The 14,965-nt window shown below is 40.3% G+C and overlaps 1 protein-coding gene across 1 annotated transcript in view; it reads left to right on the top strand.

The window, feature by feature from the left end:
• NRP1 (neuropilin 1) overlaps positions 1-14,965 on the top strand; it is a 159,519-nt gene that overhangs the window by 70,093 nt on the left and 74,461 nt on the right. The window contains exons 6-7 of the mRNA XM_083188848.1: positions 7,021-7,176; positions 9,870-10,036. Coding sequence (XP_083044974.1) covers positions 7,021-7,176; positions 9,870-10,036 — 323 coding nt within the window. The remainder of the gene's footprint in view (positions 1-7,020; positions 7,177-9,869; positions 10,037-14,965) is intronic.

Raw genomic sequence — 14,965 nt, forward strand, 5'->3', positions numbered from 1 at the left:
CTGTAGGGGAGCACAGGTGCACACGTCCACTCACTTCAAAACCTTCAGGGAAGAGAGGAAGACTCCACCCCTTTCTGACCTGATATCCCAGCTAACACTGCCCATTCCTGTGTCCTTATTGGAACACCGAGTCACATGCTTCCCAAGGTCACACAGCAGCCTTGGATGTTTAACCCACTCCATGCCTATTGCATGCATTACGTTATTCATTTTAACACAATCTTTAGAAGCTTTATAACACTTTTTAATAAAATCCTAAAACGTTAAATCATTGAACGTAGTAAGTCTCTATATTTGACTAAATTGTGTCACAAAGCATCTACAATATTACTCTGTCCTACTTCTATATGACATGGGAAACATAGACATACTGTAAACACTCTTGGGACACTCAGACAGACACACATGGGACACACACACAAACAGACTTATAATAGCATCCAGTATACAGAAACAGACAGATGCTGAGAATGGTGGCGAGTAATGAAGAAATAAATAGCAAGACTACAGCTTTTTTAATTTTTCAAGCGAAAGTTTTTTTCCCAAAACATCAGTTGTCAAGATAAATTAAGGAAAGATTGTCCAAAACTGTATAACCAATATACTGTGGTACAGTTTTTCATAATTGGTTATTCTGAAGACAACAGTGAATCACTATATAATATTTGTAGAACAATACAAAAAGGCCAAAAAAAAAGTAGAACAATACGAAAGAACAAAAGGCTTAGCTTATTTACACAATTCTTTTCCACTTTAACGAAAAATGTGTTGTCAAATTGCATAATGAATCTGTCACTCAGCGGTGAAGGCCAAGCAGCGGGTTCTGCCTGTTCATTGTAAGACTGCCCCGCAGAAGAATATTAACACTTCTCTATTCCTCATGTATGTGCCTGTGTCTGTGATGTATGTGCCTGTGTCTGTGATGTATGTGCCTGTGTCTGTGATATATGATGTGCAATGTATATGTGATGATCTAGAAGCAGAAGACAAACATTTATCCACTCCCAGCAAAGCCAATTCTTATACAATTATTTATGCTCTTATTTTACAGTGACCACTGCACAATTTATGGTTCAGCAACCTTTTCAATTATACTTATTTTACCTGTGTCTTAGTTTTGTAGATACTTAATTAAGTACCGTGATATTCACTTGGTAGTGTAGCATTCATTATTCATAGATTGATAGATTCCAGGGCACATATTTGCATATAGCCTTCAGGGTCTCATTTAAGAAATAATAATGGTAGAAATGGGTCACGAGCTTAAGAACCAGGATAAAGATCAACCTGTTGAAACATAAAAAACAAACACATACGTCCTTTCCTCTAAGGTCAGGCACGGAGCGGACGTGCACAGGTGCCTGGCTTCCTCATTTAGCCAGAAATCCCTTCTCTGAGAGTCACAACATATTATTTTACACGCACAGCTGTAGGTCTCTGGCTGAAGCAATCTGCAGCAGGCACGTTGATTAAGGTTTCTCACCTCATGCTTGATCCGGAACACTTCACTAGTTTGTCATTTACACATTCCACAGCGGAAAACAAGTAGCCATTGTTATGCTAACAAAATGTATGCTGTGAATGTTACAGTTATAATGCACTTTATGTTGCTACAAATAATGGATGCTAATAAGGTGTATTTACTGTAAATGTTTCTGTATGTGTGGTATAGGGTCTAATATCTGGAACACTTATGATTTAGTGATCGGGATATGGTGTTTTTCATTATCCCTAAAATGTTCTAAACAACATTCAGCATTACCTTAGGCCAGGCAGGTCCAAACTCTGTCCCTCCAGCTGTTGTGCAAATACACATCCCAGCATGCCTTGCCATAGTTTTAGCATTCCATAATAGCAAAACTGTGGCAAGGCATGATGGGACTTTTAGTTTCATAATAGCTGGAGGGCCATAGTGTGGACATGCCTGCCATAGGCCATCCCTAGAGCCATGCCCCCACAATCACGTGGTAATGGCCCCACTGCACAATGCATATATTACAGGCATTGTACATTGGGGGGGGCGAACCACAATGGTGTGATTCAGCATGAATCATGCCTTCTGGTCCCTTCAGGCTGCCCACTTGTATTCTAAGTGGGCGGCTTGGGGGGGGGGGGGGAGTTTGCCAGGGACCTGCCCACATTTCTGGGGGACTAAGAGGTACACCTGATTTTTTTGGAACCTCCCAACCATTCAAAATGGTTAGGTAAGTATGCTTCACATGTCTGAGGGACAGGGGAACACTTTAAGTATATCACAGGGTTGCCGACTTTTGAAAGCTCCTCTCCGGGAGAAGCCCAGAGAGGAGACTTTCAGCAGGAGTTTGGGGGCGGGGCTTAAGCTTGACATCATTAAGCCCCACCCCTTGAAGAAAAATGACCCCATATGCCGATCTCCCTGGAGGTGTGGGGCTAAACTACGGCGATTATGACACTTTAGCCCCACCCTCCACCCCGGAGATCGGCAGTTAAGGTCATTTAAACACTGCGGTCAGGGGGAGGAAGCCTCAATCAGGGGGGGGAGCGGGGGTCCCCCAGAATCCGGGAGGGTTGCCCATCTTTCCAGGAGGCCGGGGGGGTGACCCGATTTTCGGGACCCTCCCGGCCATTCCAGGACGGTAGGCAACCCTGGTATATCATTGTAAGATTTGGTTATTTACAAGTAAATGTATTAAAAGTTTCCTATGTAAAACACTTATTTGAAAGCATGTGTTATTTGTCTGATATGAATCTTCAATACATGGTTGACTATAAGGGAATTCATTAGAGCTCTTCTGTGTCTAGCTCTCCTTGTGCTTACGGATCATGTCAGTAGTATTGAGAATAAAAAGTAATTTAGAGTATGCATACAGTTTCAGATCTATTGGCTTGGCAAGCTTCAGTGCTTAAGTCAATAAACACATTTGTGAATGAAGGCACAAAAGATAGTGTCTTCCAATAGATGTTAATGCCATAGCAAATTAAACACTCTATTAATCTCTTTTATCTCAGCTTCCGCTGTTTCTTGTCTACCTTTTCTGTCATTGAGACTTGCAGTTATCAAACTAATGTGCATTATATAAATGATGGAATGGAGTCGGCTAGAGATTACTGGGCCAATCGAAACTGGAGCAAACTAAAAATAAAACAAACTGTAAACAACTTAATAAAGCAATACTTCAAATGTAAAAGAGCTGATAATGCAACTGTACAACAGTCCTTGAAATATTTACTCAGTAAGCATTGTATTGATTGCAAATTTTCCCAGTCAGTTATTTGCTGTTATTTTGTCATTGCCATATGGGGATAACAGAAATGTTTTCTGATTTCTGGGGACGTTCTTTATCCAATGCTTTTAAGCAGGAAAGTAAAATATTATAATTCAATTAATATTAATAGAGTATTAAGTTGATGAATGATATTGTCATTTGTTCTATTAAGTTCAGTATATCACATTATGGTCAAATTTATGTTGCTTATGGGACTCTCCCATATTTCCAGAAATGTCAGTTTCACATTTTGATAGTATAGTGACATACATAGGCCTAAATCCGAAGGACACACAATGCAGAAGCCAGTGGATCAATTATTCTGCCACTACGCATGCACCAAAGCCTTATTGCACAGGTACAGTGATAGATTAGTGATAATGTATGCACAGAGTATTTATTAGCAAAGTGAGGGGAAAGTAGTCAGTCTATTGGGGTAGGAAAAGGGAAGGCACAGAGTTTGGCCCTCATGATTCCTATCAACTGACTGAATCAGCAGTGCCAGTGCACATGCATGAACTTGGATTCACACAGGGGTGAAGGGATCTGATTAAATCCCTCTTCACAACCTCAGGCCTCCTCCCCATAGAAAGTTCCCATTGTTAAACTAAAAAAAACATGATGTAGAGTTCAGAAAACGGGACAGGTCAGTAATACCCCTTTCACATCGTAAAAATAACCCAACCTGATCCCGGGTTGTTGCTAGGTCAACTCGGGTCGAACGTACACACTATAGGGTGGAGGCAGCGTCGTCTCCAAGCTTTTTATATGTAAATGTTATTTGTGGTGCCACCACCATTACAACATATGCAAATATTTACAAAAGTAATACATGGGTACTAATAATTTTAACGGCTTTCCAGACATGGAAGACAATGTGTACTATTATTGTATTGTATTGAGATCACTCACCAGAGGCCCAGGCTGCACAGAGTATGCAGGCCACACTTCACTGTGGAGAGGGCCTTATGTGCTGAATAGGTCTCCTCTATGGGAAAAAGAGGTGAAACAGGAGGGCTGGAGTAGTCCAGTGTGCAAAGTAGGAGAGGATTGTATCCTCTGAGCACCACTCAAAACATCCCTGGGTTCCACCTCGTGGCACTATTACAATATGTGATCCATTTTTTTTTATTGTCATGGCCAATGTTGGTCATCAGTGAAGACAGCAAGAATGGTTACTTTATTTATCATCTGAAGAGAAAATCATATTGACCATATATAGCTTATATTATTACTGCATAGGCGCCGGCGGTATTCAATCTCCGGGTCCGATTCACTTTACCGTTTTCCTTTCCGATCGGTGAAAATAGGGCGTGTCCGCAGAAACGGATGTGGATTCTCAAGATACGCCCATTATCTCAACAATCCACGGAGGTTCTCGGCAAAACGGGCCCAACTGCTTTTAAAGTTGGGTCCGTTCTGCCAAAACGCCTCTTCAAGGCTGCCGGGAAAGACTGCATTGAATAGGCGCCCGCCGCTATTTGCCCCATCGGAAATAGCCCCCATTATCTGCAGGCAGTCCTTTGAAATCTCCATTTAGTTTCTCTTGATTTGACAGTATATGGTTTATTTAAACTGGGATGTTTTCAATAAATTGAAAAGTGAAAGGTCATATAAATATATGTATAGAATTAGCTACAGGGAGAGAAGCTGAGTTTAATCACTTCCTCTCATCTCGTGTTGACTAGACATTTGGGCAACGGTTAATTATATGCGTTAATAATAGATACATTAGGAATCTAAGTGGATAATTTGCCATGGTTCATAGATTCAATATGTCCTGCAACATTAGGAATTATGTTGTTTCTAGAAAACATGCAATAATCGAGCCATTTAAGATATTCAGCAGAAGAACCAGGAGCCCCCACTTTTTAATAATAGTATGATATTTATGCTATTGTGTGCATTAATTGCTGTCATTTTGGAAATAGCATGATAGTATATTTTTGTACATATTTGTAAGACAGATTAATAATTTGTGCTTTTATCCAGCTCTCTGCAGATCAATACTGTATTACCTAGCTGGGGAATGCCCGTGCAAAGAAATTCAATACTTCTTTGTATGATCTTGTACTGCTGACTCCTGACTAAACAATAATCGCAGAGAGAAAAGCACTAAGATGTCCAGGGGGCAAAATCCAGACAAACTCAATGTAGACATCCCAAATAAATCCTTTAAAATTATAAGCCAGTGAGTCATACACAGACTCAATCACATCTTCCAAACCAACAAAGTCCCTCTGTTTCCCATTCAATGGCCAACTTGTGTACGCATCAGAGAAGGCACCTGAGTTCAGTGGACTATTGCTTCTTACAAGGCCAGAATGCTTTTCTTCTCGGATGAGAAAAATAAAATAAAAAAAACTTCATTTATCTGCAACAGAAATTAATTAAAAAGTAAAGGATAGCCACTTGATAATTAATGTTTTTAATTAATGTCGTTTTCATTTCGTCCATTCATCTTTTTTTATCCATCAGTTCTATTCATAATGAAAATTGTATTTCTATTTGTTATTTATTCTCTTAGTTATTTCTATATTATGTCTACATTTGTCTGTAGTTTTATGTTGTTTTATATCGTTATCTTTGTAAAAGTATCCTGTTTAAGTTGCCTAGTTTTGTTGTAATGTTATCAATTTGTACCCGATATTTAAATGTAAATTCAATATAAAATATTTATTTCAAATGCGGTCCGTACGCAGACCTTCTGATTAAAACACATGATGATAGCATAGCGTTCACGTGTTACCCTGTAATTTGTATACATAGAGGATTTAATTACTGCTTATTATACTGTCTACTAACCAGTGATGCTTGACAAGTCTTGCAAGAAATAAAGAGAACAGTATTTGTATGATTGCCTGAACATGTATACGACGGAGGGTTACGTTTTATGTTGTTGCATGGCTACGCTTAGAGGAAATCACATGATTTGCTTGTTTGACTGCAGACAAAGCTTAATTAATGCTCCATGTATACTGTATGTATTGTACACATATACAAAATTAAAAACCCAGGTGTTTTAGGATGGCTGCTGGAACCTATGCCATGAATGCAGCCAGGAATGCAGACCTTGGCCTCGGCACTCCCACAAAATGGAGGAGATACACCTCTGTTTTGTGAAACTATCACTCACATCAGGGTAAATTTAATAAGATGGGAGTTCTATAAGTGAAGATGGAATGTTGTCCATATCAACCAATCAGATTTTCTAATTTATTTAGCACCTTTTAGAAGATAATAGATTGCGGGGGTAGATGTATTGAGCAGTGATAAGGGAGGAGTGAGCAAAGAAAGGAAGTGGTCCCTGTCAACCAATCAGCTGCTCTGTATAATTTTATATTACACAAATTATAGATGTTACTTCAGTGCTGATTGGTTGCCATGGGTCACTTCTCCTCTGGCTCACTTATCACTGATTCATACATCTTCCTGAATCTGTTATGGAACCTGTAATGGAACTAGACTACAACTACCAGAATATACTGCCAGTTGTAGTTCCATAACAGCTACAATACTGTACATGGCAGAGTAATGTGTCCGTATGTCACAGATGTGAAGACGGTCTGCTCTGCAATCAAATAATTGCAAATCAACGTTAATATTTATGCAATCTGGTGTGACAATTGCATAGGAATATATTCAAGTCAGACAAATCATTGATTTTATATTCAAGCCTCTTGTTAAACAAAGGGGGGGGGGGTGATATTTCTTTGAGACAGAGAGCTGATAATTTTTTGCTAATTAATCTGGTTTTTTTTTTTCTTTCTGACAGTGGGTCCCCACATTGGGCGTTATTGTGGTCAGAACACTCCGGGACGTATTCGTTCCTCAACTGGAATACTCTCCATGTACTTTCACACGGACAATGCAATCGCAAAGGAAGGATTCTCTGCAAATTACACAGTCTTACCAAGCAACGCAGAAGAAGGTCAGAACTGCATCATGTAGCTACTGTAACTATGAATTCATTACGTAGTCTAGTGCATAGCCAGTAACATAAAACATTAAATACACTTCTAAATAAATCAGATATCCTCAAGAACTAGAGACATAGAAAACAAGCAGTACAGCATGCATTAACCAACAGGCAAGAACATCTATTCGCTAGTTAAAGAGACAGTCATCTTTCAGATGTCTCACGCTTGTCTTGTAAATGCAATTTTCACCAAATGTTTGGCTGGATGCTTCAGACCTTTTTCACTTTCTGGCAGTGCTGAATTTGACAGAGCCATTATGTGATCTACTACTTAAAAGCCTGTCAAAATGGCTGTTTCTGCAATGTACTAGAGATGGCCATCGACCATCAATGATAAGAAATCATCGATGGTTTATGGCCGATGTCGAATAGTTTTGCCATCGATGTGGGAGAACCAGATGGTTTCCCACGATCAATGTCAAGCTTAAATGAATAGTTTTTTTTTTTTTTTTTTTTTTCAAGGGGCCACGACACGGAACATAGCCCCGCCCCCGACACCCACGAAGCCCCGCACCCGTATTTTGATTGGCCCACAGGCCACAGAAAATGGATGACCATCTATATGTAAAAATATAGATGGTCATCCATTGCATAGTAATACACTATCGATGGCCAGTTGCACTTTTGCCATCAGTGGCAACCATCCATGGCAAAGGCAACGATGGCCATCCCTACTATGTACTTTCACTTTGAGATGTGACAGTTTTTACTTTAACTTTGATCTGTGACAAACTTTCACTTTGATCCAGCCCACAAACTCTCCACCCCACCCAAAACAGATCAGTGTCCTTGCAAAGATTGCTTTCACTTTCTGTTATGGCATCTTTCATCTCACAAAAGGAATAATTTGGTTTAGGTCACCATGAAAAAACCCATGTCGACCTTTTGACTGTCAACCTAGCCCATGTCGACCTAATGCCTTTGTCCACCTGTTGTCATGTCGACCTACACCCATGTCGACCTAGATCCATGTCGACCTTGACCCATGTCGACCTTAACCCATGTCGACCTTGCTGCATGTCGACCTAGTGGTGTCGACCCAATGCTTGTCTACCTAGTTGTTGTAGACCTAATGACTGCATCCCCCTCTGATAACCTTGTGTTTAATTTACACATATCTACCTATTTAGCATTCCAGCAGACATGCAGATATGTCCATATGGTTACAGTGTGTGTTATCATTATACTATTTATGAAGCTTAAAAACAAGCACCAACTCTCCTATTGGCTCTTACCATGCGCACACTTGACCTAAGGTCGCACATACACAGTAACACAGTAGACGCTGTCAATATCTAGGAAAGGATCTTTTAACATTCGCCAGACCAGCAGCCTTTTGCAAGCACTGTCCCAGCTCTGGAACAATGAAAAATGTTCCAAATGTTATTCACATTCAGAGGCGTACCTAGATATTAGTAGGCCCCATAGCAAAAGTTTGTAAGGGCCCCCTATTTAGCAGCTTATGGTGAAAAATGTATGTAAAACATATTAGTAAGACAGCAAAGATGGGCCCCCTTCAGCTCTGGGCCCCATAGCAGCTGCACTCCTTGCACCTATGGTAGTTACGCCCTTGTTCACATTGCAAATCATGGAAAGAAGGAATGGTTGTTATCAACTGTAATTTGCCATAAAGATAAATAGGTCATTAAGTGTGAAACTGATGCAGCCATAGGGGGGACATTTACTAAGATGGGAGTTCTACTGTATTTCACATGGGATGTTGCTATGGGCAACCAATCAGAATCTACTTCTAGTTTATTTAGCACCTTCTAGAAGATAATAGATAGTATCTGATTGGTTGCCCATAGCAATATCCAGTGTGAAATCCATCTTAGTAAATTTCTCCCATAATGACAGAATCATGGATAAAGTGCCAAAATATGCGATTAAAATACTCTCTCCGTTGCTACAAGAATGGTGACACCCTAGGCAAGTTCATCTCTATGGCAGTGAGTGAATACAGACCCAGAACAACATTCATACTCATATATAAATGAAACATCAGTTTAACTGTAGATAAATTGACATGATACATGATACTCCATTAGTTGACCATGCAATCATTTACGCAATAATCTAGGCATGGTGCTCTGACTGCTTCATTGATCTAGATCAGAACTATAGAAATATTTATAGATTTTTTTTTTTAGCCAGCCTTTGAAAAAAGGACATAAAATCTGGAAATGCCCTGTGGGGGCGGAACATAAGACCTTTCAATCATAACAAATGTACCAGTGGGTGATTGGGCCTCTGTGATTAATTGATGCAGGTTAAGTTTTAGTTCTGTTACTTCTGAATAACATGGTCAAGACAACTGGAAAAGATTATGCTGTCTTTGGCAGTTCCGTTCCACTGTCATGGAAGAGCAATGTCCTGGCTTCCTTGCAATGAGTAGGGTTAGAATGTGTAATAGCATTAATAGCAAGCCAGTTAGCTTCAAAGCTCTCCTATGTGACCTCCAATTACACAGAAACCAAGTCATATATTACTTTAAACTTCTGGTAGATAAGGGTATCATGTTGGACAAACCTGACATCCACAATATAAATGAGATACAGAGCTACCGAAGAACAGTAGCAGCAGAAATGTGAACTATTACTATGCTATATACGTAGCTGACCTTATACGTTTTTATTGTTTTTAAGATTTTGAGTGCAAGGAACCCCTAGGAATGGAATCTGGTGAAATCACTTCGGATCAAATCACAGTGTCCTCGCAGTATAGCACCAACTGGTCTTCAGAGAGGTCAAGACTGAACTATAATGAGAATGGATGGACACCCGGTGAGGACACAGTTAAAGAATGGATACAGGTATGCTGTGGTGTATACAAATAAATAATATTAGAGGAAGAGATAAGCTATTATAATGGAAACAGATAAACAGTTGCAAACTTCAGTTACTTTTAAAATTCCTGATGTCGGTCAAATATGGAGGATCCTGACAGGGGCTTTAAAAGTGACCTGACCCACTACCCACCCCACCCCTCCACAGAATTACACAAACCCTCCATGCTAGAGCCTAACCTTAAACCCGGCACCCCATCGCCTAAACGCAACCTCTTTGCCCCACAGCCTAACTCTAATCCCCCTTCTAAGTGCCTAAATCTAACTCTCCCTCCCCGCAGCCTAACCCTAACCTACCCACTCCCACAGCCTAACCCAAAGTTCCCCCCTAGGGCCTAAACCTACCCCCATCCCCGTCTTTGTCCCTGGCTGGACCCTAACCCACCCTGACATACTTATGTTCGGGATACTGGTTGTGGAGATTCTATTGTCATTATTCGATGTCAATATTCTGGTGCAGGGGTTCTGATGGCACCAGATCAGGAACCCGGGGGGGAGGGGGGGATGTTGGCCTAATGGTGGCTCATTTGCATATGCAGCATCCTCCTGAGCATAGGTAACGCCCCCTTTTCGGGCTCCACCACACGAGTGTCCCTATTTCACATCGGAAGAAGTTGGGAGGTATGGGAATGCATAGAAATATCTGTAATGCTACTTGCTGATTTGTCACATCACCTAGGCTGCCATGTTAGGGTTTACAGTTCTTTGAGAACCTTTCTACATAGTTTGAGAAACAGCGATAAAGTCCCTGGTTCATTAGAGGATTGGAGTACAGCCAGTACAGGATGCTGCCGCTGCTTCTCTGTCATTGTACTCTGGTGCCTTTTACTGCCATAAAGAGTTACGTAGAAAATTACTCTGCTTAATAGATGCGGGTGAAAATGTCACCTCTGATTACTAAAACTGAAACAGGCAATAAAATGCAACTATATATTTAGCCTACAGGTGGAACACTGCCTCACAAAGGTTCTAAGAATATGTTTGTTAACTTTGATGAACTTTCTACAACTTCCATCATGCTGACAATTTTTTGTATAGCACAACTAGTGATTTATTCTTATTTTATTATTACCAGTTATTTATATAGCGCACACATATTCCGCAGCGCTTTACAGAGAATATTTGAACATTCACCCAGTGGAGCTTACAATTTGTATTTCCTACTGCATGTACACATTCATTCTAGGGTTCATTTAATTGGTAGCCAATTAACCAACCAGTATATGTTTGGATTGTGGGAGGAAACTAGAGTACCCGGAGTAAACTCACGCAAGCATGGGAAGAATATACAAACTCCACACAGTTAGGGCCATGGTGGGAATTGAACCCCAGTGCTGTAAGGCAGTAATGTTAACCATTACACCGCCCGTGCTGCCCAATGATCCTATTTTTCTGTTTGTCGGACCATGACATTACCAACAATTGACAATGTATAATATGCATATGATTAAATACTATTGGCATCGTTCATATGCGGGAAAAATTTTCAATCACACAGGATCAAGAAACTTTGTTTGCATCCTACAAAAACCTGCTGAAACCTCAAAGCTTGCACAAAGGATATTTTTGCTGGATACAAAGTGTCAGAGCCTGCTGAGAGGCTATGTGCCAGGCAATTACAGCGAGATATTTGCATATTACATCATATGCGTGATACAGGAGATGCAAGAGATATTTTAATTAACATTTTTAATTTAGGTGTTCCCTGCTGTGGCATTATTACAGCAATATCTTTGCAAACTGTCAGCATAGATAATAAATCTGAGCTGGGCTTTATATATTATTGATGTTTCCTATGAAATTAGTTATTTTTTGCGGGCTGTTTGTGGCCACCAGCTCAATTTCAAGCTGATCCAAAATGCATTTCAGGGTTCTCTTAAACCGCTGCTATTGTTTCTGTGCATGAATTCCTATGATGATGAGACAACGAATATTTTTTGTTGTGAAAAAATGAACTGGCAAACTAAAAATAACAATGATATATATGCATATTTACTATTTAATAAATGTATTAGCTGTGATGTCATGGAGCTATCGGGACAGTGCTTTCAGAAAAAAGGCTATCCCATCCAAAACACTTTCCCAGTATTGAAGTCTTTGGCTGCTTCATTCGTGATTATCACTGCAGGATACTACTGTGCAATCATGGCACACAGTCCGCGAATGTGCAGATGGTAAAGCTCATCATTCAAGTTTGCTTTAACTGTGGGATATGGCTTCTAACAACATTAGGAAATTGGCATTATTTACTTGGGAAATCTTGGATTGTTAACATGCCATAATACATTGGGTAATATTTATTGTCATTTGGGTATAGTAAGAGATGTCGACACAACATATTACTGTGGTCTGAATGTAGACAATCATGATGTCAACATTCACATTGTCGACATTTTCAGTATGTCAGCACTGTGAATGTTTACAGTCAGAATGTTGACAATTATATTTTAGCTTAAACCTAACCTAACTGCCACCTAACCCTAAAGCAGCATACACACGGGGCGATTCCAGACCCTTTTGTAAGCGATCTGACTAGATTGTTTAGAAATGGAACACTGATCGCTTCATATGTATGCCCTGTAGGGATGGTGATGCGTGGTCCCACGCATCGATATCGTCCACAAGAAAAGCCAGTGCTTGCTCTGGCTTTCCCTAGATCCCAGGGCTTTGCCTATTAAAAATAGGCAAAGCCCATCTCAGCATGATCGCTCAGCACAAAGCATTGTGGGTGCATCGCCGGACACCAGCAATGTGTGCTGAGCGATCGCACTTAAGCATGTCACTTAGCTAAATTGCCGGGTCACCCCCTGTATACAGTGCTTTACCCTCACCCTGTTTACATCCTGGCCCCAAACTACTGACATATCTATAATGGGTGCAAGCTTTGTGGTGCACAGGGGCCCCAGGTGCAGGGGGGCCACACACCCTGCACCTGTCTTATTTTACTCATCATTCCGCTGGCTGTAATTAACACTGGAATATAGAAGTGACTGGGAATACCGCATGGGCGGGATGTTCCCGGTAGCCTGCGCATTACGCAGTAGACTCTGGTACAATGCCAGAGTCTTCTGCACCACCAGAGAGCAGGAGGCCCTAAACTCAATCCTATTTGAAGCCTATCCCGAATTGCAGGCTAACACTAAACCTGTCGGCAAGGTAAGGGATTGGAGGCAATGTAGAAAGAACTGTTTAGACCAAATAAAGGGACTCATGCTCGTAAGCCTACCCCGTTGACTTCACACCCCATCCCGCACCACACACGTTGGGGAATAGCGGTCTTTACTAGATTGCAGATCATCTTTAAGAAGAGCATACGGTATCTTCAAAGCTACAACTTTACAAATAATTGCAAAATCTGAACTGGACTGCTCAGATTTAGAAAAGCCCTAAGGATGTCACTTGCCTTTATAATGATTCTCTAATTTGTGTTATGTATTTCAAGAAGTCTAAAGTTCAGCAGACACGACTAAGGAATTCAGAGCATTAATCTTTTATGTATCTCGTAGCAATTAGATTTCATTAGTTCAACCTGCGCTAAAATTCCAGAATACTTCCTATGAACTTTAGAATAGAGAACAGTCAATAAAGCTTACTTCTGTCATACTTTTCTATATAATGGATGCGACATTCACTGGGAATATTTCTGACAACCGAACAATGCTTTTTTGTGGGAAAACAATCTGACCTTTGAACTGCTACAGTTACTACTGTGAGGAAATAGTACTTTATACAAAAATGTTGCAACTTCTGTATGTTTGAATTTAGAAAGAGAGAAATCTATTTATGGCTCCTAAGATTCGGTGTGTGTGTTGTGTTTTGTTACACAATTGTTACTTTATGGTATATGTACTTATAATGATTAGATAATCGAAATAATGACCCATTTAAACAGGAGTTCTTTGTAACCAGATACTATGGCATATATATTGAACTGGAAAGCGGGCATACATCAGTAATACAACTTTATTACATTCATTAATACAACTTTAGTTCATTTGTACTTTCACTGAACTAAAAACAGTACATCTTAGGTCCTGGACATCGTTTCGTCCTTCTAACCAGACTCAATTTCTTCTCAGACATCCCTCTCCCAGAGAATGAATTATGAACAGTCCAGTTACTTAAATAGTGATGTTGGTTTTTGATAGATAGCAGGTACATCGGTCTTTACTGTTACATGTACAATGGTGATGGAATGGAGTGGGGTTTCATACAGCTCACCAGCCGATGAGTGTATACTGCAAGTGTATAGTGGTGCATAAAGCTGGAACAGTGTTATAGCACTGTCTCCCACCGTACCACTATACACAATCTGACTCAGTTTCAAGATAAGCCCTGCACATGCTCAGAGATATTATAGGCCTTCTTGGGGTAGAGCATGAAGGCTCCATGGGGAACAAGAAGACTCTAGTATGTGCAGTAAATCACTCCTCTTTTAACACAGACATACCCCTCTTCCTCTTAACCTGGCTTTGATTCATCTTGGACATCCCTCTCTTCCTGGTTACCTGGTTTTGATACATCTTGGACATTCCTCTCTCCCTGGTTACCTGGCTTTTATACTTCTTGGACATCCATCCTGGTTACCTAGCTTTGCTACTCCTACAATGAACATATTTCCTGTGCGGCTTATGATATCTTAATGAAAATGTATTTCACTACATTTTACCAACCCCACTATTAATAATAAGGAGGCATAAAAATTGAACGCATATGTCCAAGATGGTGTACATCTAAAATGACAGCTGAACAAGTAGTTAGGGAGATGAGGAATCAGGACTGACGTTCCGACGTATATCTTCAGAGAGAGCTCGGATGCGCAATGAAACACTCGAGAAACCACATCATAGCAAAAGTGTAAACACCGTCCTGCTAAAATGAATGTGATGAATAATG

Source organism: Crinia signifera, chromosome 5 (assembly GCF_055691185.1).
Source record: "Crinia signifera chromosome 5, ASM5569118v1, whole genome shotgun sequence".
In the NCBI taxonomy this organism is placed as follows: Eukaryota; Metazoa; Chordata; class Amphibia; order Anura; family Myobatrachidae; genus Crinia; species Crinia signifera.